Below are 24429 nucleotides of genomic sequence, written 5' to 3' on the forward strand. Positions count from 1 at the left end.
CGTCGCTGTTACTTCACAAAAAGAGCAGTGGCATTTCCTCAGGGACCCTTTTGTAAAAGTAGAGGAAAATTTCCTTCATGGTAGCGGATCCTACAAACCCCCAACTTTATCTAGTAGGGCCCTGGGGTTAAGTTATTATGATCCTCCTTGAGAGGTCTAGGGACCATTCAGGTCTATCAGCTTTTACTGTGGGCCCACAATAGCATGGCCTTGGAGGGGCCGAGAACTTAAGAAGTCTGAATTCCAGTTCATCCTTCACACAAGCTTTATGAACCTCCTAGAGCAGCCAGAACCTCTCCTGAGATTCTTCTGGTTACCTGTATGCTATTGTTTGCATGAATTTCCAGCAGGTTCATAAGACAGACAGACAGACAGACAGACAGACAGACAGACACACACACACACACACACACACACACACACACACACTCACTCATTGACTCAAAGGTAATTCCAGAAGGGAGCAGCAGGAGCTTGTCTACCCAGAAAACTGCCCAATTTGTCCTCTTGGAGATTTCTCTACTTTAAAAAAAATTACATTTTTAACAGATAAATTTTGTTTTCACATCACTTCTGTTTCTCATTGCCATCCCTTATAATAATACTAATAGCATTTTTATAGTACCTACTATGTGCCAGGCTTTGTGCTAGGTTTACAAATATTTCATTATAGCCTCACAACAACCCTGGGAAGTAGGCACTATTATTATCCCCATTTTACAGGTAAAGAAAGTGAGGCAAACATAAGTTTAACAACTTGCCTGTGGTCAACACAACTAAGAAGTGTCTGAGGATAGATTTGAACTCAGATCTTTCTGACTCTTGGTCCAGGGCTTTATCCACTATGCCGCCTAACTCCCATGACCACATTCATGTTACCACAATTTGTAGAACCATTCCTTAGTTGGTGGGTATCTACTTTATTTCAATTCTTTGCTGCTATAAAAAGTGATGAAATAAATATCTTGGTGTACATGGGACTTTTTTTGTTGTTGACTTTCTTGGGGCGTATGCCTAGCAGTGAAAGAAACTGCCCCACTTTATTATTATTATTATTTTTACCAATTATTTATTTTTACAAGTATTTTTATCACTCCTTCCCATTGTCCCATCCCATAGAACAATAAAAAAAGAAAAAGAAAACTTTTGTAATGATTTAGTCCCTTAGAACAAATCCCCCCACTGGCCATGACCAAAACTGTATGTCTCATTCTGCATTTTAAGTCATTGACCTCTCTGGCAGGTGAGATGGTCCCACTTTATAAAAATATGGAAATACAGAGACTTCATTATTTCATCAAAACAGGTCTTGTTAAGGGCTAGGGTCATTTACTGAAGAGTTGACCCAAATCCTACAGATAGATATGCATTCATAGCAATGGAAAGTTATGTGATGTTGCACAATTTGAGATACACACACACAAATACACATATAACGTGTGTTGGAGGTAGCAACCATTTAGTTTTGTTCACAAAAGGGAACTTTTTGGTCCTGTTTGCTCAAAGACTGGACATTTTATCATTGTCCTCAACACAGTAGCTAGTAATCCATGGCAGTAGGGGGTGGGAAGGATCCTACAGGGACCTCTTGGTGACCTAACCCAGATTAGAGTCCTCCCAGCAGTTAAAATGGGCATGAACATAAGGTCCGTTGTATTCACAGTTGACCCTTGCTCACTGACTCTCCAAATGCCATTTCTGTAAGTTTCATTTTGAAAAAATAAAATAACAGCATTGGAAATGTCCTATGGTGCTTTTGTAGCATTGTCTGTTTTCTTTCAAAAGATGCCCAACTCTACCCATCCCTGTTCTGATCTCTGCCTGGCAAAGGTCACAGGGACTTACATCAATATGCCCCTTAGAAGTGATTTCTCTTCGACTGCTAGGCCTTTAGGAAGCAGTAAGAGTCAGAGGTTTTGTGATTAGCAGCCAGCATCTCCTGCCTGATCACCTGCAGCACTTGTAGAAGGCCAGCAGGAATGGATTTGAAAGGGAAATTGGTCTTTGAGTAAAAACTTCCCATCACTGTTATTTCTAACCCAGGTTCCCTAACCTGTGGCACCAACCAACTTATTTTAAAGTAAAGCCTCTCAGCTGACAGCACTTCCTTCCTTCCAAGTACCTCAGCTCTGAACATGGAATGCCTTTGATATATGACTTTCATTTGGTCCCTACCACCTAACATTAGTGCCCAGGTTAGGTTCCCTGCTAACCTGAAGTGTGCACGGATCCTCTAAAGACAAGGTAGGTGGGAGAGGTGAGCCCTGAACATGGCAGGAACGAGTCAATTGGAATGCTAGGTTTCATAGCCTGGAATTTCCCCCAGGTTTTTTCCAAATGGTGTCAATTCTGCTACTGTTTGGTCATTTGCATACCTGTGGATATTAATGACAAATGTTGGGTTGAGTTTAGCCATTTCCAACCCAGCAGTTGAGTGAAGTCAAGCTGTTAGTGGCACCTCAATGCTTTTCTATGATCTATTTTATGAGGGAAAATGGTATTGTGGAAAGGGCACACTGGTTGGGGAACTTGGGATAAAACCCAGTTCTTAATTTAAACTTTAGGGTTACTGCAGTAGTAGCTAATATCACTTTACCAAGATGAACCTCCATGGTTCCTCAACCTGTGGCTGGAGAACAGAGGCAGCTGGTGGTATACTACACAGAGCACTGGGCCTGGAATCAGGAAAAACTGGGATTAAATCCAGCTTTGGACACTTGTTAGCTGGTGACCTTGGTGTAGGTCCCAAACTCAATTTCTTCCACTGTAATATGGGGATTAAATTAATTAAAGCACCCAGTCCCTTAAGCTGCTACAAGGATCCAATGATAGATATTTGTAAAAGTGCTCGGCACATAGTAGATGCCAGTGAAATGCTTACTCTCTCACCTGCAATGTCCATTCTACAACTGACAAACTTCCCTTCATTTTATATCTTTTCTTCTCATGCTTTTTCCATCTTCTGAGAACGGGGACTTTTAACTTTCTCCAGCACTTTACTGCTTAGTACAGTAACCGGCACATAGGCTCTTAATATTTATTAATTAATCACTGGGTCCTTCCATTCTGCCTACAAATATGCCCAGGTCTCCCCCATCCATTGCCTAAAAAAGCTATTGTCTTATGTCTCTCCTCTTTTTCTCAGTGAAACTTGCTGGAAAAAACCCCCAACAAAAACAACTGTCTATATTTGTTCCTTCCACTTCTAATATATTTTTAAAAAACTAGTGTAGAACTTTGATATCATAGGTGTTGGGAACATCTCCTGATGGGAAACCTTTACCAGTGCGATAGACCTTTTTTTGCCCAAGGTCACACAGCCAGGACATGTCATAAATTAGAATTGAGCCCGTGTTCCTGATTGACCTCAGCTCTTGATCCACTATTCCATACCTCTTCACCTCTTACTGCCCAAGCCTTGTTTTTTAATCTTTCTTCTTTCTCATTGGGCCTTTTGGATTTTCAGGTAGTCCAATTCTTTGATAAGGTTTACCTATTTTTAAAATATTTTAAAGAAATATTTAATATTTACATAATTTTTGGGGATAAGGTTTATTGATTCTAAATATATTAATCTATTCTAAACTCTTAGATTTCTTTGCTGTTCTGACCTTTCCAGGTGCCATTTCATCAAACCTTTTGTATTTCCTTACTTCCCTTCTTCCAAGGATTCTTTTAGCCCTTGGTCAGTCAGTCAAATCCTATCCCCTCTAGGATCAAATACTCAACGGCTGTTCTCTTTACAACCTGGCCTCTTTCTGCCTTTTTGCTCCCCTTAAAAGATCACTATAGCCCAGCCAAACTGTCTCTTCCTCTGTTTAGGACACTCTGTACCTCTGCCTGGCTGTTCCCCTTGGCTGGAATGTAGCCTGCCTCCGCATGCCCATTTCTTAGAATCTCTAATTTCTTTCCAGGCTCAGTTCATGTGTTATGCTTCTAAGCGAAGCCTTTTCTCCTAAGATCCCATATGTAATCTTCCCCTCTTTTTGCTGTGAATTCTAGGTAGTCGGCGGCTCAGTGGATAGAGTGCTGGGCTTGGAGTCAGGAAGACCCAAGTTCAAATCTGCCCCCAGACACTTAGCTATGTGACCCCAGTGGGCAAGTCACTTAATCTGTCATCAGGTTCCTCATCTGTAAATTGGGGCATCTTTACTCCTATCTTACAGGATTGTTATGAGGAAGAAATGAGAATATTTGTTAAGTGCTTAATAATGCCTGGTACATAGCAGGAGCTTACCAAATATTTATCTGCCCCCCTCAAGTGATTGCTGATTGATGGGTAGGACGTGAAAAAAATGGGAGAAGGAAGGGGTTTGCATTTCAGATAGAAAGGTTTGGGCAAGAGCAAAATAAGACTATCAGAGGGCTTTGGAAAGCTAATTGAGATACTAGGTCTCTAGAGAACTCAAAAGGTCAAGGTCAGCTCTCAGAGGACCTCTAGCATTTCCCTAAGACTATTCCCCAACACTATTCTACTGGCAATGAGGAGCAGGGAAGTGATTTGTCCACAACAGTATTTTTACAAATACTAACATTCCGACAGCACCCAGGTTTCAAGATACTGAGAGGATTTCAAGACCATAAACATTCCTGTGACATTAAGTGCTCCTGAGAAACAGAAGTGAGGATGATCACTGTTTTGTAGGTGGTGAAGCTCAGGAGTAACTAAGGAAAACTCAGCTGAGTTGGTGTTCACACGTGTCCCAGACCTGGATCAGAGGTGGGTTAGCTCCTACAGTCTGAGAAATTGTTTGGTTGTTATTTGTCCTTCATTCTCAAAGAGGACCGTAACATCAGGAAGGTGATGCTGTGCCATGCAAGTCAATTAAAGTGAGGGAGGGCTGTGCAAAGTCACCAGCCTCATTTTCTCCTCTGGAGCCAGTGGCCAGATATAGGTCAGGACCAGTGGAGATGGAAGAAGCAGAGATTCTATCCTCCTGAGAAGTGTAACAAGATCAAAATACCATGTAATTCCTCTCAGAAAAAAAAAAAACAAACAAACCAAAATGGGCACCAGCCCAAGATGAAGACATGTACTTAAAATAAGGCTCTTGGGGTGGTCAGGTTTCTTGCCAAGTTAAGGTGGTCAGAAGCCAGTGTTCAGCTGCTCCCACTGTGGGCTCTAAAAACACCAACTGACCATTCAGAGGAAGAAGGCTAGCTTCTTTAGATGTAACTTGAAGGAAGGAGGGGGAAGGAGAGAATAATTACTTTCCAAAAAACATTCTGGTGAGTCAATCCCCATGAAAGAAAAGCTTTTTAACAACTCAGAGTAACCTTTCAGCAGCTTGAAGGCAGCAGAAGAGCAGAGAATTACGGCTGTACTTTGCCCTGTGAGTTCTGAGTCCTGAGGGTTGCAGGGTCAATGTTGGGTTCAAAGGGAAGAAATCAGAACCTTGCAGTAACAGACTCAAGTTTTGTTTCCCCTTGGCTAAGAGCCAATCGGTTAGGGAGGCACAGCATCCCCATAGGGAATAATGTGCACACACCAGGCAGTAATAATTGCAAAGGAACAATGTGGAAGCAGGGCAGGGAAGCTACTAAATGTTGTGCCATCACCTAACCACAGCCCAAGACCCTTCTTTACTCTTTGGGGTGCTAGCAGCAGCATCACTCTCCACTCTCAGAGTCAGCACCCAGAGAACCAGTATCTTTGCAAAAGACAACTTTCACAAAAAGGTAAATGGACAAGTTTGGTTCCCACTTTGGCCCATATTATCATCACATATTCATGAGGTTTCTGGGGTGAGCCGAATACAGTATTATTTACAGGCCAGTGTGGCGGACACCACTTCCTACCCCTGCTTCCCCTTAAAAAACAGCCTTGGAGACAGCGATCCGATCTACAATAATTTTATTGTAACAGAATAAGCAGGCTGCATAAAGGCCTACATGATTACAATGGAGGGTGGTCTTTTCCAGGCTGAAGTCTGAACTTGGCTACAACACAGAGAAGCTTACAACCACAGCTCAAAATACTCATCTCCCAGGACTGACTGCCCCATACAGACTTGTTTTAAACAGGCTATTTATTGCACAGCCATGTTGCTGAGGTCTGGGGGGGAGGTAGCGATTAAGAACTTTACAATGATGCTGATTTTGCCACATGTTCCTCCTCCGTCCATTGCTGAGAAAGGGGAGGAAGAAATGCTCACTTCTTAAATTACATTTTACTTAATACTCCAAGTATATGCATCCTGATAGGAAGGGTTTGAAGGTCAAATCAAGCAGGGGGATAGAAACTAGAGCAGATTTGGATCTTTGGGTCAAAGGGAAAAGACAGCAATAAGAATAGGGGTTGAGGGAAAAATTAAAGTCTTAGCTGTCCGACGGGTGAGAGCCACCTCCCATTTCCTGTTATTTCTTAAAGCCAAGAGGCTGCACAACAGTGGCCTCCATCAGTCATGGGAGGCCAGGAAGAGGTGGGAGTCAGAACCGGGTGAGTCTTCTTTGGAAGCTTTTAGCACCACAGAGATTTTGGTTATGTGGGCTAAGTGATATTTATTACCTAGATTAAAGCTCTTGAACAACATTGTAATGCCAGGAGATCTAAGACTGGGGGAAGAGGAATTCTGGTTTTTTGGTAGAGTTTCTGTAAACATAAAATCTTTTGGAAAAGTTGTGGAGGATGGGATGGGGAGTTTGGGTTAGACCCACAAAGCTCCAAACACTACTTTCAGATGCCTTTAGCCTACCCACAGGTCTTGTTCTGAGATACTTTCAAAGGCTGAGCATTAAGCACTGTGGTTGAAAGGAATTCTCACACCACTCCTATCTTCACCAGCTCAATCATCTCCTGAATCTCAAATAAATAGCAGAGTCTGATGGTGGCAAGGTCATCTCTGCTCCACCTCATCAGGGAGTTATTTGCTGACTTGGTGAATGGCATGGGCAAGGTATCCTACATTGCCTGACGTGACCCCTGCTACAGAAATGCGGCCATCTTTTGTCATATAGATGGAGAACTCCTTGATCAGCCGTTCCACCTGCAAAAAAAAAAAGAAACTGAGCATTTCTTTTTGCTTAGGGAAGTCACCCCCTAATCATCTAAAATCCAAAGTGGATTTATAACACATAGTCTCTCTGCAATTTTGAATATTATGCTGTTTTAAAATGGCAAAGGAAAGATCATATATGATGACCCTAGAGGTGAAATGGGGAAGCCTTACACATTCACACAGGTTAAAAATCCTAACTTCAGCATTTACTAGAAAAAGCAGAAAGAACCGTGTCCTCCTTAAGAACAATCACACTTGTTTAACACTGTTATTCTAAGGAAAAAGGCTCATTCTTTCTCCATCCTCTCTGGTGCCTCTTTCTCATAAGCACCTCCCCCTTTAACTGAAGAACATCTAAACAACCCTCATGAAAATCCCACATGTGATTTTGGAAGAAGTCTTTTGGCAGCCCACTTACCTGCTCAGGTTTCAGGCCTGTGAAACAAAACATGCCAATCTGGTCAGTGATGTGCTGCCAATTGTGGGAGGAGCCCTCTTTTTTGAGGTTGGAAACCAGTTGGGTCCGCATGCTAATGATTCTATCTGCCATGCCTTTGACCTCTTGCAACCTAGAAAAAAGAAATTATTCCATCAACTCCAGGGCCCCTTCCCCTCGTCTCCTTCCGACTTCTGACAGAAGCCACAGGACTCTAATTCCCATGTGAGGAGTCTGTCTCACAGTTTTCTGCACTGTGTGGGAAGAACACTACTCTGACCAAGGCAGCTGCTGTCACCAACACAGCTAGTCTAACGATGCAGCCGAGTTGGTCAATGAAGCTAGTGAATGGTTGACTCCTTCTCTACTAATTCTGTAAATCTTCAAATACCAGTTAGTTCTGGAGATAGGGCCCTAACAAGAGACAACAGATGACATTTTACATGATCCACTTACTTCTTACACAGTCTGGGCTACTTGGGGTATAGACCATTTGAGATCTTACATGGTGGTGTACTTAATACATTTCCAGAAAACATCGCTGAAAGGCAATCCTAGATGTTATCAAAGGCCCCTTGCTACATTCACTGTGTCAATTTGAACTCTTTCCTAGGGGCCTCTGCATTTTAATGTTCAAAGTACACAGAAATGTTGGCATGAGAAAGGTTGTTATGACTGCCTCACAGATTTCTCTGTCTCTTCTAAAAAGTCCTGGTATGGGAAAAGGTGTCACTTGACTATAGGGACAAAGAGGGGTAGTGTGGTATACTGGAAAGGGATCTGTAATCAGAAGCCCTGGGTTCAAATCACTCTGCTTCTCTGGGCCTCAGTGTCTTTTTCTCTACATGAAGGGGTTAGATGAGATGACCTCCTGCTCTCAAACCATGGTTTTAGATAGCTCTGTCTCCCCTAAGGTTAGTGGCCATTTCTAAAGCACACTGGAAGTCAATGATAAGAGAGCTCTAAAGGGCCGCTGGAAGCACAGGAGTAGCACTGGACATTTACCACTGGCTCCTCAGATCAGGACTATTCAGGATCGTGGCAGCAATCCGGGCCCCATTGAGAGGGGGGTTGGAATACATGGGACGAATCAGGATTTTCAACTGGGATTCTACCCTTTTGGCTTCATCAGCATCTTTACAAATCATGGTAAAGGCTCCCACACGTTCACCTGAAAGACAAGGCAGGTTACATATCACCTAGACCTTTTAACATTTACTTCACCAGAGCAGACACTCAGTTTACCCCCCAGTTTTCTGTAAGCAGAGGCACCACAAAGCAATTTGTCCTTGAAAAAAAACCATCATTCTGGCCAATATGGGATAACTGACCCAGGCAAAAGAGAAGTGTGGACAATGCTTTCTGTCCCACTGCAGGAAACAATTGGAGGAATTTTGTTTCCACAGGGTTAAAAGTATTCCTCCTATCTTTGAGTGAGAGCAGAATGTAGGTCAGGTGACTGGTCCTCGTCAGAGCTGTGATATAGCAGAACTAAGCTTCCAGATCAGGTAAAAGGTTAAAGGCTTGTACACATGCTTAATGAGCTGTCTGAGGGGGGCATGGCGAGGGTGGTTCAGGAGGTTACATCTAGCCAATGGAGAACAAGGCAGGAAATTTGAATTGGGAGCAGCATAAAAGGGCTTGAATTTGTCTGTACTCCATTAAGGGAGTTACCAGCTTATTTTATTCAGAAAGAACAAATGAAATGAAATTTAATGAAAACTTTCCTGGCTTTCCAACAAGCGTTGTTTATTCCTAGACTAAGGACATCTCTCAAACTATCCCCCCCCCCAATATCAGCCACTCCCAATCCTTCTCAGAACCCAAGAGGAAAACCAATCAGGCAAGTGTCCCTGCTTACCATACAAGCCCATGTTCTTGGCATATGACTGACAGAGAGAGACGTTAATGCCCTGATCAATGAAGTGGCGAACAGCCCAGGCATCCTTGTTGCCATCTCCACTGGCAAAGCCCTGGTATGCCATGTCAAAAAAGGCAAAGAGTTTCCTTTGCTACAAATGAAACCAGGAGAACAAAGTTTTAATTAGTCACTTTGAAGATTCCACAGAGAAATCTTACCTGACCGCATTTCATTGAGTGGCATCGCTAGGCACTCTAAGTGGGTGTATTTTAAATATTGTTACATTACAAAGTTAAGGTAAATTGAGAGACAATGTTCTGAGCACAATCAATTTATTAGTAAGGTTAGCAGTAACCAACAAAGTGAGTCAATGGCTTCTCTTAGCAACCAAAAGGTGCTGAGGTAGAGCTCCTCAGCCTTAATAGAAGTTTTGGGGAGCTGGGTAGGTGGGGAAGACAATTTGATTGGTTATAGGGCAGAGAGCATTGTGACAGTGGAGAAAAGACTAATTATTTTAAAGAAATCAGTTTAGTACCCACATTGTAAAGAACTCTCCTTGACAATTAAGGAATGCTAATTGTTTTATGGGACCCACCCCACTTTGAAGACCTTCTTATGGACCTGACTTAGCAGATTCCCTGGTGCCTAAAAGGGTTTGCTAGGGAGATGAGACCCTTCTTAATTGTATTAGGACAGGCAAGGATCAATAATATACCTTGTGGAAATTTACAAGATCAGTTTGTAGGCCTTTAAAGATAAGGTATGGTAGATAACAGTTTTTTTAAAAAAAATTATACCTTTAAACTAATTCAGAGGAAAAGTATGGCAGCAATACAACACAGGATCAATCACAGAACAGAATCAATTATAAAATGATGTGGAATCAACTTCATTTCTTCAACATCCTATATAGCCAGAGCCAATCCTAAGCCTTTTAATAACCATGAGCTCTAGAAATGTGAGCTATTAAGGTTTACAAAGAACTCCACAGACACAGTAACATTTGATCCTCACACTAACTGTATCACAAGGTACCATTCATTACCCCTGTAACACAGATGAAGGAACTTGCCCAGGGTCAAACAGCCATAAAGTGTATGAGGCAGGATTTGAACTCAGGCTTTTTTGACTCTAATTCTAGGGCTCTTTATACCATACCACGCTGCCTCCCATAAAGTACTCTGCCACTAGATACTGGTTTTATTGGCTTGCCTCCAAATTAATACTACATTTCTATGCCCTCCAAATCCCACCTAGTTCCCCTGGCTGTGTAAACCTGGTGCAAATTCAATTTTAGCCCATCTCTGCTGTGATTCTCTTGCCATGTGCGGCTGGTCCATCTCAGACAACGCACCTTTACCAAGGATGCAATTTCTTTCCACTGTTCAGGACGGGGATCGACTCCAGTGGGGTTGTGAGCACAGGCATGCAGAAGGATAACACTTTGCTCTGGGATTTTCTACACGGAAGATTAAAAACAAAGACCTCATTTAATTCTTGAAGTTGCTTTGCAGTGAATAGGCCACTGTTATCAACTCTAAAAGTCGCCTAAGACATGTAGAACACCAGCTCCCTGAAGGCAGGGGCTATACCAATCTGTAGCCTTTATTCTGAGGGTCTTGCACCTAGAAGGCATTTCATATATAAAAACTGGTTGAACTGAATGTGCTGGGTCAGTGTGTTCCAGGAATCCTACACCCACTGTCCACCACTTTTCATGCGCTTCTTCGAAAGCCATACTTACTGAAATGTCTTCCAAGGCTCCAGTGAAGTCAAAGCCACAAGTCTTGGGGTCATAGTAGCGATAGCTATTCAGCTGCATGCCAGCGTCCCTGAAGATGGGGGTGTGATTTCCCCAGGATGGTTTTGGAAGATAGACATCCCGGCTGAATTTGAAGAACCGTTGCTAAAAGATGTAGCGAAAACGAAAAGAAATATTTATATATCATAGTTGTCACTGTTTATCTGCGGTCCTGGAAAGATTCCCTTCTACTAAAAAGTACTTTGTAAAACTCTAACCTAAGAAGAAAAGCAATGCTTTCCATCTGAAAAGGAGTATCATCAAATCCACTCACCAGAAAACTGGCTCCCACTCTCAATGCTCCAGTTCCAGAAATGGTCTGTACGGTGACATACTAAGAAAAAAGAAACAAAAGAGCCAGTCAAAGAGAGAACCTCTGTGTACAATAAGTACCGATTAACATGATTTAAGCAGAGCAGAACAGGGAGCTGCCATTGCCTCTAATACCACACCTCATTTTAGAAGATAAAGTCATGTTCCAAAGTGAGGCCTTGAACAGGAAGTTGTTGGACTAATCCCCACTACTAGCACACTGGGCAATGAGACAAGTTGACCAACCAGTCTCTCCTGAGCATGAAAGCTGAATTACTTTCAGAAAGCCCTTAGGTTTGTAAAACTTTTATGATATGCAAGTCTGACTCTTGCTGGATCCCACGCCCCCTGAAACTCTGACAGGTAGGGTCCTCAGCTGAGAGAAAGAGCCTGTTCATGGACCCACAACCAAAGCTTGGCCGGACCTTTCAGAATCCGTGTTCTGATGCCCCTGGCTTTCAGAACTGGGTCAGTTCTATGCCATATGGAACAGGAAAGGGGGACAAAGCTCAAAGACACAAGGGCAGCAATCTAGCAAACAGATAGCTAAATGCTCAGTGGATAGCGTGTGCTGCGACCCATGGTAACTTAACCACTGTCTGCCTCAGTTTCCTCAACTGTAGAATGGGGATAATGGCAACACCTTACCTCCTAGGATTGTTGCAAGGATCAAACAAGATAATATTTGTGAAAATGCTCTGCAAGTGTTTCAAGTGCTATCTAAATGCTATATAAAAGACATTATACAAAAATGGAAATTTCCTATCCAATTTTAATAAGCTTAATATAGAGTTCCTTGGATTAAATAAAAAAAAAAAACAAGAACAGAAACCACAAACCATGAACTTATAAGTTACTCTGCAATCTCTGGCATGCTGGATATTACAAAATCACCCTTCAGATTACAAGTTAACTCTAGATGCAAAGACACAGAAATTTCTAAATACTGGTAAAGTCCTAATGACTATACCTTAAAGATACAACAATTTTGCCTCCAACATGAAGATGGAAAAACTGGCACAGACCCCAAGTCAGTGGTAATAGGCAAACTGGGACTCAAAGCGCCTAAATTCAAGGACCAATAGTTCTGTGGTCCATTGATTCAATCACCCACTCTCCCACCAATCAGTGTTTTTAAAAAAGTGTTATGACTCTGAGGTCATTGTTTGCTTTCTTCCTGGGCTTTTGAACTCTACCACATATGACCTTAGGTCAGTTGGCCTTGCAAATAGGACTTGTTTACTGCCAGTAATTATTTATTCTGGCCCTTTGTACCAGCTTTGTTTACTGTGCTTTGATTAAACTGCTACCAAGTCAATTGTGCTGGTTGCCCTTCTTTTATTACCTGGCTGTATACCACCTGCCTACAGGTACCAGGATCCTGTCAAAGTAGTGGCTCTCAGTCTGACTAACGTAATTTTGCCTAGTAAGCAGGGTTAGTTAACTTAAAAAAATAAAAAAGGCAAGCAAGTGCCTAGTAGAACTTTTTAAGAAATCTCATCTCTTCCTTTGGGGAAGGGACAGTGAAGGAGAGAGGCAGGCTGATGCCTCTCATGAGTGACAGTTCAAGCAACCTCTAAATTCTCTGGAGAGAAAGCACAGAGCCAAGAGGAGAGGGTCAGTTCCAAGGAAGGGTAGGCCCACATTCCTCAATGTGTAATGAGTCCCCTTCCTAATCCTTTATTTAGGATTTGGGGGGCTCGACGTGATTCTCAGGTCTGCAATGAGATTTCTCAAGTACATTCTATGTAAAAGCAACAGAAACAGGCTGAAAGCAACATGGAACAAAACTTACTGATTAGCAAATCAATGAGCAGCACTCCCCTGAGCGTGTGATTTCGGTCCCTACAGACACTTAAGTGTAAAGCTAATGGGAGAAGCATGGCGTTTGAGGAAGTGGAAATTCCCGTGACTTACGCGTTGGCTTTTCAGAACTTCGTTATTTTCACCTAGGGCCAGCTCTGCCGAGGCCTGGCAGAATCCAGCCAGCCCCGCGATGGGCAGGTATTCTTTGTCCATGTTCTTCCCTGCGATCTGAGCCTCGGCCTGCCGTGGAAGAACGTGAAGATAGCAGAGCCCTTCCTTAAACCCCGGCTCCCACCCTCCTCGTTCCCCACTCCCAGCTTATAAGGCCATGCAAAAAAGCCCAACCAGTAAAAGCCTGGACTTGTGATTTCATCACTCCCAAATGCTGAGGGCGACTCTCCTGAAACTTTTAGACTGCCTTTCGTTATGCATCCCAACTGCACATATGTTCATGCCAAAAATTCTACTCTGTATGGCAGAGAAGTTTACTTTGTGGTTGGGTTACACTTGAAAGTAACACATTGGAGGCACAATTCTCTAATGTGCCCATGGCACATAAATGCTATCCTTGTAACTCTGCTTAGAGATAATTCAGCCCAGTGCTTTCCTTTTAAAAACGGGAAACTAAAAAGGGCCGAGAAGACTCGTTATAACTAGAACCCAAGTCTTCTGATTCCCTTCCAAACTCTGTACCAAAGTGACCCTGCAGCCCACGCCAAGCTCACCTTACGGACACTTGGAAGAACATAAGGCTTCCCGTTGTCGTCTCGGTAGGCCCCAACTCCCAGATTCATTTTCTTGCTGTTGGTGTCCCTCTTAAATGCTTCTGTAACCCCCAAGATAGGGTCTGGGGGGCCCATCTCTACATGGGTCCACCAAGAGCTAAAATGAGAATGAGGACATCAGTTAAGTTATCCACCCTTCCCCAACTCAAGCTGCTGACCGAGGTTTTAAAAAAAAAAAAAGGAATAAAAAGACCCCTAATGTAGTAGTTTAATCTCCAAGTAAGAAGGCAGGCAGGGGATCTCTCTTACAGAAAGGGCAAGTGTGTGCCTCTTAGTCTCATGCCTATTAGAGAAGCATAGTTCCAAGTATACCGTCTTAAGCTCACCATACCACACTGACCAACCTATTTAATTGTTCTGCTAAGGAAACTTGTTCTTATGTGTTCTCTCAATGGCTCACTCTTCCAATTGTTCTACACGAGAAGGGTCAGCCCAGCCAGTTACAGGATTAAATGGGACTATTCAATGCAAAGTCTGTGTTCCCACAAATGGGCACAAATTCTTGATGTGGCAGAAAGAGCAATGGATTTTCAAACCCAACTCTGCCACTTATTTGCCCAAAGCTACCAGAAGACCAGTTTCCTTCTCTGGGCCCCATTTTCTCATCTGGGAGAAGAGGTCACTGGCCTAGAGTGAGTGGAGGACTGCCCCAAACAGATTAAAATATAACTGGGAAGTTTTTAACAAAACAAATAGAAATACAATAAACACAGATGATGCTAATTTGTGATTAATTCCAATATATCTTGGAAGGGATCCTCTTCTATCTGAGTTTGAGACAACTGGACTAGATTATCTTATCTATCTTTCTGAGCTCTAAATCCTTATTACCAATATGAAGATAAGTCTGTTATTCTGGGGCAGATTTATTTAATTTCTGGAGTTTCCAGGCTTTTCACTTTTTCTACTTGGCTTTGGGCAGTTTTACTATTCATACCTCCACCAGAAAGCAGTTCAAGGAAATGTGCCAAATGATGGAAATGGTTGAACAAACTCTGTTATAGAAATGTGATAGAATAGGAATCATCCTGCAAATTATGTTTTCCATCTGCTAATCATCATCATTACTAACTTATTACTATTCCAGATCCTTTCCTACATGTTGCTTTCAAAACCACCCCACTCCTCTGGGTTTCCTTCAGTTCTGTGCATTTAAAAAGGTACAATGGTCTTTAAAAAAATAAACATCCTTACTGTTAATTCACCCTCCCCATTAACTCAGAGTAAAAAAGGGATAATCCCTTCCCTTTCCTCTTGTGAGGGATGAGCCAATCTAAGGCAATAAAGATGAATGCCTCTACCCCTCATTAATCAGGTCTGTAAAGTGGGTCCCCAGGAGGCACAACTAGCCAATGTTTGAAGAGTCCTTCAGTCTCCTGGAGTTGTTACTTTTATGATACTTGTATACACCGTTCTGCTTCTGTTGCCTTCACTCAGCATCAGTCCTTACCCCCAGGAGGCTCTGGCATTATCTCAGTCACCATTTCTTGTTGGTGGCCATTCCCTCCCTCTTAACTACCCCTCACCACGCCCAGTTTCCCAGCTGAATTGGAAGTGTTTCTACACCAAACTTCCTGTCCCTGTCAACTTTCTACTGTCCATTTCACTCAGGAGTAAGGCTTATGATCCCTACTCCCTCCAGTCCCTCCCTCATGTTTGTACAGTCTTCTCATGAATCCAATGGTGTGGTTATACTCCTTCCTTCTTCCTTTGTGTATGCAGACTGACTCCCATATTCCTTGAACTCTTCCTTTCTCTCTCTTCTAACCCTGAGAACAAAACCAATCCACCCTCCCCCCCCCCCCCCAACCTAGTCCTCTGTTTTTCCCCATTTTATTTCCTCCATACATTTGGGGCCTTTAAGGACATTTATTTCTTTCCCCTTTTTTCTAAAGATTTTTTTTTTTTTTTTTTTATATTAAAGCAATTGGGGTTAAGTAACTTGCTCAAGGTTACACAGCCAGGTGTTTCTGGGTGGGTGCTAAGTGTCTGAGCTTAGATTTGATCCCAGGTCATCCCGACACTGGGGCTGGTGCTCTTACTCTCTGTGCTACCTGCCCCCCCCCAAGATCCTTTTAATTGTTTAAAAAAAAAAACATTTACCTATGTTTTTCTGAACTGTGTTTTTAAAGATTTTTTCAAAGATAATCTGCCTTGCTTCCTGTCCAACACCACCCTTCCCACTGAGAAAAACAAAACCCTTATTACAAACATGTAGAATCATAAAAAACAAATTCCAACATTAGATATATCCAAAAAATGTCTCCATCTGCATTCTGAGTCCACTGCCTTTCTGCCACAAGGGAGGCACATGTCTCACCGTGGAGAACTCGTAAGAAGGTACATTTCAACATTCACACTCAGCTTTGGTCCTGCCACCAGAATTTCTTAAAGCTTTTCTGTTAATATAGGCCCCCTTTATTCCCTTGTAGGGTTATAGCCAGCTTTGCTGGCTAAAGTATTTTTGGCTGTAATCCTTTCTCTTTTCCTTTTGGAAGTGTATTCCAGGGTTTCCTGTCAGTCAGAATGCATTTGTTAAGCACCTACTAGGTACCAAGCATGGTGATAAGTGTGGGAAGGGGAGTGGGTGAGACCCTGGGGGTCTATGGCTGCCACAAAGAAAGGCAAGAACATCAAAGTCTGAAGGAGACAATGTGCCAACAATTCTGTACAGACAAGAGAAATACAAGATAATGTGGGAAGTCATTCCAGAGAGAAGACCCCCAGCATTAAGGAAGAGAGAAGATGGCACTTCACCTGAGATGTGAAGGAAGCCATGGAAGAGAGATGGACAGATGGGGAAATGCTGGGAGGAAGGATACGGAGTCTCTTGTGAAAGGAAGATCAAAGAGACCATCTGGACAGAGACAACTGAAAACACGGACGCTGATGAGATCACCAAGTGAAATGGGATAAAGGGAGATAAGATGGCCCAGGACAGAGCTTTGAGGTGCCACCAATGTTAGTGGGGTGGCCTAGATGAAAATCCAGCAAAGGAGAAAGGAGGAGTGTCAGACAAGCAGGAGAGAACAGTGCCATAAAACTTAGAGTATTCTGCTTCTATCTGGATGCTTGTTGTAGTTTTCCATGGACAGGGAAGCCCTGAATTTTGGCCAGCATGGTCCCGGGACCTTTTCTTTGGGGGTTTCTTTAGGAGGTCATCAGTGTATTCTCTCCATCTTCCCTCTGCTTTCTGGGTCTCATGGATCTGGGCAGTTTTCTTTCATGATTTACTGAACTACTATGTCCAGGATTTTTAAAAACCATGGTTTGCAGAATTCTTAAATGATTTCTCCTTGATCTGTTTTCCAGGTCAGTTAAGACCAAACACCTAGGTTGCATTTTCTTCTATTTTTCCATACTTTCAGTTTGTTCTAATATTTGTTGCTGTCTCATGATGGAGTCAACAACTTGTTTGGCCCATCTTAGTTTTCAGGGAGAGCCCATTTGTTGGACAGGTCTTTACTCTGCCTCCTGCTGTGTTTTTAGATGGGGTGCTTGATCTGGAACTCTGAGTTCTTGTGGGGACTCCAGGCTCTCAGGGTGAGGTCCCTTGGCTCTTTCTACTATCTTCAGAGATCTCAGGATAGTGTTAGAGATCTCAGATGCCCTGGCCCGGCCTGTCTGAGTGATGTGGCACCACACTGGTTGGCACTTGCCTGGAGCTTCCAATCCCCACCCTGAGGCTTTCTCAGGAAGCCCTCTGTTCTATAGCTTTGGATGCAGCATCCCAGGAAGTCTGGTCACTCTGGGGGGTACTGGTGGGCATATTTTCCTACCGCAGCTGGGCTTCTGGCTAACTTTTTATGTAGTTCTAGGGAGGAAATAGTTTCTCACTGGATTTCTTGATCATTATTTGGCCCAGCAAGAACTTGAACATTTTGCTAGAGTTCACATTAGGGAGAGGGGCAGCCTTGTCCTCTGTCTTGGCAGGATTTGCCGATATGTCATTTTAAGGAAGGGTCAATAAACGACATGTCAACAGCGATTTCAGGTGTTCAATAAGTGAAAACTATAGTTTTCACAAGTTGTTTTAGCCTCATATGCTTTAAACGGACATTTGAAGGGGCTGTACCTGTTATTCTGTGTATATGAAACTTCTAGTCTATATATAGAATTGGTAGACAGGGAATGTCTTAAAAGCCAAGGGGGATAAAAACTTTCTATCTATGGTAATTCTCAGAACTTTGGTGTGCTTATGTTATGTGCTAGCACAGTTATCCAGAAATGGACACATATTAGGTACTAAGAACAGGTACCTAAAAATGAGGCTAAAGAAAGTTTTCATTTTTTTTTAGAGATTTCAGATAGACTTGAAATGATGAGACTAAACAAATCACACACAGCTACCTGTTCCTATCCTATTTATTTCGTTACCTAGCTGAGGAAGGACATTAAAGCTGTTTTAATATCAAAGATAAACCTCATTTATTATCAGATTTTACTTTAAAAAAGGAAAGTGAGTTCTTCTGCCACACGCAACAATGATAACTACTTGTGACTGAACAGTGGGATGGTATGATGTATGGGTGCTGGACTTGGGAAGACCTGGTCAGCCCGGCAGTGACAGTTATTTGCTGGGGGCAAGGGCGAATTATTTAACCCTTCTGGTTGTTTCTTTATTTGTACAATGGAACATCACTGTAATACATGTCTCATGGGGTTACTATGAAGATGCAAATGAACTAATATATGTAAAATGCTCTTTGAAACCATTAAGTATTACACAAATGACTTATAAACCATTTGTTCTTAATTATTTGTTGGACTCTGGTCATGGGAGATAAAGATGATACCATTTTCCTGAAATAATTCAAGATACACTTACTCATGAGTTAAAGAAAGGTTTAGAAAGAGGCAAAACTTTGTAGCTTAATAGAGAAAAAAATTATAAGATTTTGGCTTTTGAGCCATCTTTAGAAAGAGCAGGTGGGAGGCCTTCACATAATTAGTTGCATGTTGATAAGTACATCTATTTTTGGCTTCTGCCTCCTTGACCACTGAAAGGGAAAAATTCCACACACAATCAATTTATTTTAGGGTTCCTGATTGAAGTAAAATGCTATTTAAATTAAGATAGCTTTAAGTAGGTTACTATTTAAGACTTCATTCATGTCCTTTAATATTATATGAAAATACAAATGTAGGTCACATGTGTTATGTACAAATACTGTGTAATATGGAATAACCCAAAAAGCAATTAAGTAAAAGGAGTTTGTTTTGTTTTCTATCTTTTTTCCCTTCAAATATGTGTTTAACGATTGTAATGCGAATGTAAATTTTAAAGATCTTCCCTGCCCCTAGGCTAAAGTGCACCAGAAGCCTGGGGAGCGAGGCTTGTTTTTCAGTAGATACTTTTTGATTGGCCAGTGGGTCAATAAGGTTGTTACATTCTCTGAGCCAGGAGAAGGCTATATAAGCCCTGATGTGTAGCTTTGTTTTGGGACTCACTTTGAGAAGTGTTCTGTGATTTGATCTGAATTCTGGGAAGCCGTTGTTGAGAGTCCCCCGGCTTTGAAAAACCCAGAATGTGGAAACCCAGATGTTGACTGGGTATGGATGTAATGGTTGGACAGTTTGGAAATCTGTCTACTTGATGTTTCTGTCTTGATAATTATGCCTGTATACTTTGAGGTTCAGGGTGCTGACCTTTTCTCCTGAACAAGGTAAACGATATATGTCTGACTGATTAAAGTAAGCTTGTTAACCCATTTTGAGTTGCTTTCCTTTAACAAAGCAGATCCAAGAACCTGTGGTAGCTGCAAACCCTGAGGACGCTTGGGGTGCTTGCTGCTACAACGATCCAAATACTAGAATTTCTAGAAGTTATAGGTACTTAGCAAAAATCCAATTGTTAATTTGTAATAGAACTAGGTGTCAAAACTGTGAGGAAAGGGAAAAGGCTCAGAAAGACATGTTATAAAGTTCTCCTATCAGACCACATGGAAAGGTATAATATCACCTTACCTATCAAGCTCACAGCCAAGAACTAAAAAGTAAACTGAAAGGGGACTCAGCAGTTAAGATTTCAGAGGTGAAAGGATACTAGAGGAAGATACAGGGATAGCAAGAAATGAGAAAGGACAGCTAGGAAGGACAAATAAATGACCAAGCTGAATCAAAAAGTACAATAGTTTGGGGCCACTCAGGCAAAGGCCAAACAGCCCTTACTGACCTTGATATTGACATCACTGCATTATATACAGCACATTAAAAGTCAGGTTTCCTGAGCACTCCAGCTAAAGTGAAGTTGAATGCTCATGTTGCCTATTAAAAGTAACTCGTATGCACAATGATAATCCTGAGGCATTAAAGGTTATATTAGATACTTTTAAAGAAACATACTGTGAAAGTATACAATCCATTTCAGAAAGATCTCTATCCTAAATGGTCAAAATAAAAGTTTTACTGTTTCAAGGTAATAAAAATTCAAACACCTGGAAAACTCAGCTGACTAGAGACAGCTAGGTAGTACAGTGTATAACATGCTTGCCCTGGAGTCAGGAAGATCTGAGTTCAAATTCAGCCTCAAACACTGATTGTGTGACCCTGGACAAATCACTTAACTGCTGTCTGCCTCAGGCTCCTCAACTACAAAATGGAGATAAAAATAGCAAACTCCTCCCAGGGTTGTCATGAGGATCAAATCTTTGTGTGGCACCTGGCAGGTAATGGGTCAGCACTTAAATGTTTCCTTTCCTTCCCTTTTTCTTTCTTCCTTACCCTCTGGTGGTTGCTCCCTAAGTGAGTCAAGACCATACTGTGTTTGAGGAGATGGCCAGGGAAGAAGATCATTAAATAATCAAAGAATTGTAGAGGCATATTTTACTTAGATCAAGAATGCTGAATGTCAACATACTGCAATCATAATCAAGGATTGGCATTTGGATTTCAGAATACTTGCCAGCCGGGTTTCATTCAAAATTCTTCTGACTTTACTCTATGGGTGTCAAACCACCCTACTTCTGGAGCTATTGTAGACAACACTTTTCATTAGATGTTGTGGGCTGAAGATCAGCAGTGTCAACTGAATGAAATTTTTTGTGAATGGCTCTATATCTAATCTGAGCAGACTCTTACTACAAACTCATATTTTATAATGTTTGTGAAACCCTTTCCACCCCCCAAGTCATAAACTTATGGCTTTGTACCTTTCCTTTCTAATATATATAACACATTACCTATACTGCCCCCCCCCATTTAATTTTGCCTTCTGCAGAGAGCTGTTTCTTAAAAAGCCCTAGTCTCCACATTCAGATTCACCCTGTGAACTTCAATGTCCTTAATTCTGCTCTAAGCACAAAGTCTAGCTTTTATTTCTCTATAGTGGATTTCATGGTATGCATTAGAAATAGCTGAAAATGAGAAGGCCATATAGGCAAGTCAGTTAGTCCCCAGGAGCTCCAGCTTCCTTACCTCTCGTATTAGGTTTCTCCAGGATTCTATTCTATCATGCTCATTCTAACAGAACAGAAAGATGAATTTGTTAGTTTTAAGGAAAACAATTACACCTTGTCAAAAGGAACCATTTCTCTTTTCAAATACAAATAATTTGGTCACTGGATGAGAACACATTAATTAGCACAACACCAATAAGAGGAATTTAAGTTTTAAAAAGTTTGATGAAAAAGACCATACCAGCCTCCAATCCATTACTTACTTTGTTTTCCCTAGTTTGTAATAAGTTAATTTTACACACACTGGGAAACTACACTAAAGAACAGACCTTGACTACAGATGAAGCGAAACAAGTTGTCACCGGAAGGGAATGTGTCTGGGGAAGGCTCTCCACTGCCTCGGTAGGATTATTAGATCAAGGGTTCTTAATTTGGGGTGTGTGAATTCATTTCTTAATAAAAATATTTCGGTGTTCCGGCTTCCTTTGTAAAGCAATGTAACTTAACTTACATGTTTTAATTATTTTAGTTTAATGTATTTTAAAAGCATTATTCTGAGGAGCGCTCGGCTTAGCCACACTAAAAGGACACAGATGTCCGGCTTGTCCCGGGGCCCCTCACCCGGGAAGAGAACGAGGGGGATCTGCTCCTTCCTCCTCCCATCCAACTTCTGGCCCCCCCGGGTTAGGAACTGGAACCGGGTCGTGTGGTTAGGGAAGGCTCTCCTCGGTCGCAGGAGGCACCGGGTCCCCTGCTCTGCTGGGGGCCCAGCAGGGAGGAACCCGCAGCCGGACCTACGCAGCCCGAGCTCCGCCTCCCTTCCCCGGGGGTCTCCAGAGGACCGGGCCGGCTCCCTCCGCTTTTGGAGCCTAAACTGGGGCACGTCTAGGGGGGATTAGGAAGCAGCCTTCCTCCGAGGAGATTAAGTTCAGTAAATCCAGGGCGCGGCGAGGGAGGAAGGGGAGTAGGCTGGAGGTTGGAGGCCCGAAGAGGCCTCGAGACCCCTCCTCACATGCATGGATGCATTAAAGACAAAGGGCTTCCAAGGAAATGCAGTTATCTGGGACCCCAGGGCGACTCTCCCCCAGTCCCAGGCTCTGACCCCTTTCCGGGGGCCCTCCCCAACCCGTCCTCTCTCTCTCGTAGGCCAGGAGACTGCAGGGGGTCGCCAATCAGCCCGGCCTCGTGGCGCGCGCCCCGCTGCCCTCCACCTAGCCCTTTCAAGGGCACGCGCGCCCCCGCCGCCAGTCCCACCCCCTTGGCCCGCCGGAGCCAATCGGCGAGCGGCGGGCGCACAGCCTCGCGGGCCTCGTGTCCCGGCTCCCCAGGTCCGACGTCACCATGGTGTCAGGCGGTCGCAGAAGGACAAAATTGCTCACCCACTGGGCTCCCCCGCGTTCTCGCGCCCCTCAGCCTCTTACCTTGCTCTGGTTGCGGCGGCCGCGCCGAGGCCTGGGTACAAAGAGGAGGCTCCGGAAAGCAGGCGGCAGGAATGCAGCAGCGCCATTGCGAGCAGAGAGACGGAGAGATGAGCGACTATGGGCGAGAGGGCTGGCGGACGCAGGCACACAGAACCTCCTCTGCCGGTCAGCTGAAGGTAAAGATAAAGCCCGGCCCCGGAGCTCCGCAAGAGGCACCGCCCCGGAAGCGCTGCCCCTGCGCCGCAGCGCCCCCTAAGCACCAGGAGGACCCCGCGCAGGCCCCAGCTCCCCAGCGGAGAGGAGGCAGTGAGCTGGCCCCGGCGCCCTCGAGCCCCCAGCTCCCAGCCTCCCCCGCCGCTCTCTACTTCTGCCGTCCGGGGCAGGTTCGGGATTGATCGTACGGTATTCCCTCTAGCTGTGCAAAGCACGGGGTCACAGTCTGCTCCTGGCTGCATCCCTGCGCTGGCCTTCCATGCTTGTGGGTCCACCCCAAATGCTATGGACCTTCTCCCTCTTTTGGATGCCGCTGGTTGCCAGGGCAACGCCTGGACCAACCATCCGTTATCCCTCCCTCTTGCACGTGACCAGCCCATCTTTTCTCAGCGCTGCTTGCCCTTGGTGACAGCGGGCCCCTCATCTTGATGTGTTTTATTTCCTTCCATTTACCATGGCAGTGACCCTCCATTTTTGTTTTGTGTCTGGATGGGAGGAGATAGGGAGCCTATTGATTGTATTTTTAAAAGCTGTATCGATACCTTGGGTTTTTGCATCCCATTCCATTGATTGAGCCATACAAACTCTCTACTACAGAGGTTTTCTAAGCTGGCTGCTATTTTCATCATAAAACCACTAGGAGAGGCCAATGCTACATGAGTTAAATCTTCATTCTTGGGTTCTTCTGGGCCAGTGGCTAGATTTTCATTTGAACCAAACTGCTGCAAAGAAGGAGGTGTTTCTGCTTTTCGTACCCATCTAAAAGTCAATTATAAATCCCTCTTTTGTGTCACTCTCGAACATGGAAAGCCCCTGACAAGAGGCTGTAAGATAATTTCACCTAAAAGATTTTGTGAAACAGCAAATATTCGAAGCAACATTGCTTTTTCTACCCCAGTCTTAATATTGCTCAAATCACTCTTAACCTTTTTTCATTTTTTGTTTTGTTCTGCCACTATTCTTTCTCTCTGTATTCCCTCAGTCCCTTCCCCTTCCATCCCTTGGCTTCTCCTAACCACTCTTATTTTCGTTTAAACTAATGTTTGTTGATGGTCTTTTTGATGCCCGTCACTTTGAAATGTTCCCATCCCCTCCAACTCTTTTTTTAAAAAAATTATTTACTATTAGTTTACAACATTCAGTTCCACAAGTTTTTGAATTCCAAATTTTCTCCCCCCTCCATCCCCCCCCACCCCTGCCATGGCAGCATGCAATCCAATATAGGTTCTACATATATCTTCACATTAAATGTTAGTCAAGTTGTAAAGAAGAATTATGACCAATGGAATAAATAACGAGAACTAACTCTTTATTAGTAACAAATAGTACTTATAGTTAAGCAAGAACAATTAATACATACGCCATGTCTGAAAATATGTGTCTCATTTCACTTACTGTA

General features: G+C 43.1%; 1 protein-coding gene across 1 annotated transcript; it reads right to left on the minus strand.

The window, feature by feature from the left end:
• Nucleotides 1–5837: 5837 nt before the first annotated feature.
• GOT2 (glutamic-oxaloacetic transaminase 2) lies at nucleotides 5838–23038 on the minus strand. Its single transcript, XM_069087624.1, has 10 exons — nucleotides 22818–23038; nucleotides 13940–14096; nucleotides 13326–13454; nucleotides 11371–11430; nucleotides 11040–11201; nucleotides 10650–10754; nucleotides 9296–9446; nucleotides 8440–8605; nucleotides 7417–7567; nucleotides 5838–6986 (listed from the first exon to the last, which is right to left on the minus strand). Exons 1-10 carry the CDS (start codon nucleotides 22901–22903, stop codon nucleotides 6864–6866), a joined length of 1290 nt encoding a protein of 429 aa, XP_068943725.1. The 5' UTR covers nucleotides 22904–23038; the 3' UTR covers nucleotides 5838–6863.
• Nucleotides 23039–24429: the final 1391 nt, after the last annotated feature.

The sequence above is a fragment of the Petaurus breviceps genome, unplaced genomic scaffold, assembly GCF_028583685.1.
Source record: "Petaurus breviceps papuanus isolate PSGF00001 unplaced genomic scaffold, PetGlider_PUasm1.0 182, whole genome shotgun sequence".
NCBI lineage: Eukaryota > Metazoa > Chordata > Mammalia > Diprotodontia > Petauridae > Petaurus > Petaurus breviceps.

What these genes read in the sequence shown, in the direction of transcription:
- GOT2 (XM_069087624.1), bottom strand. Translation starts at nt 22,903, where the DNA reads ATGGCGCTGCTGCATTCCTGCCGCCTGCTTTCCGGAGCCTCCTCTTTG. An exon ending in GAGCCTTGGAAGACATTTCA is followed by an intron (nt 10,755 to 11,039) that starts GTAAGTATGGCT and finishes TCTTCCGTGTAG; the next exon opens with AAAATCCCAGAGCAAAGTGT. An exon ending in CCTGATCTGAGGAGCCAGTG is followed by an intron (nt 7,568 to 8,439) that starts GTAAATGTCCAG and finishes TCTTTTTTCTAG; the next exon opens with GTTGCAAGAGGTCAAAGGCA.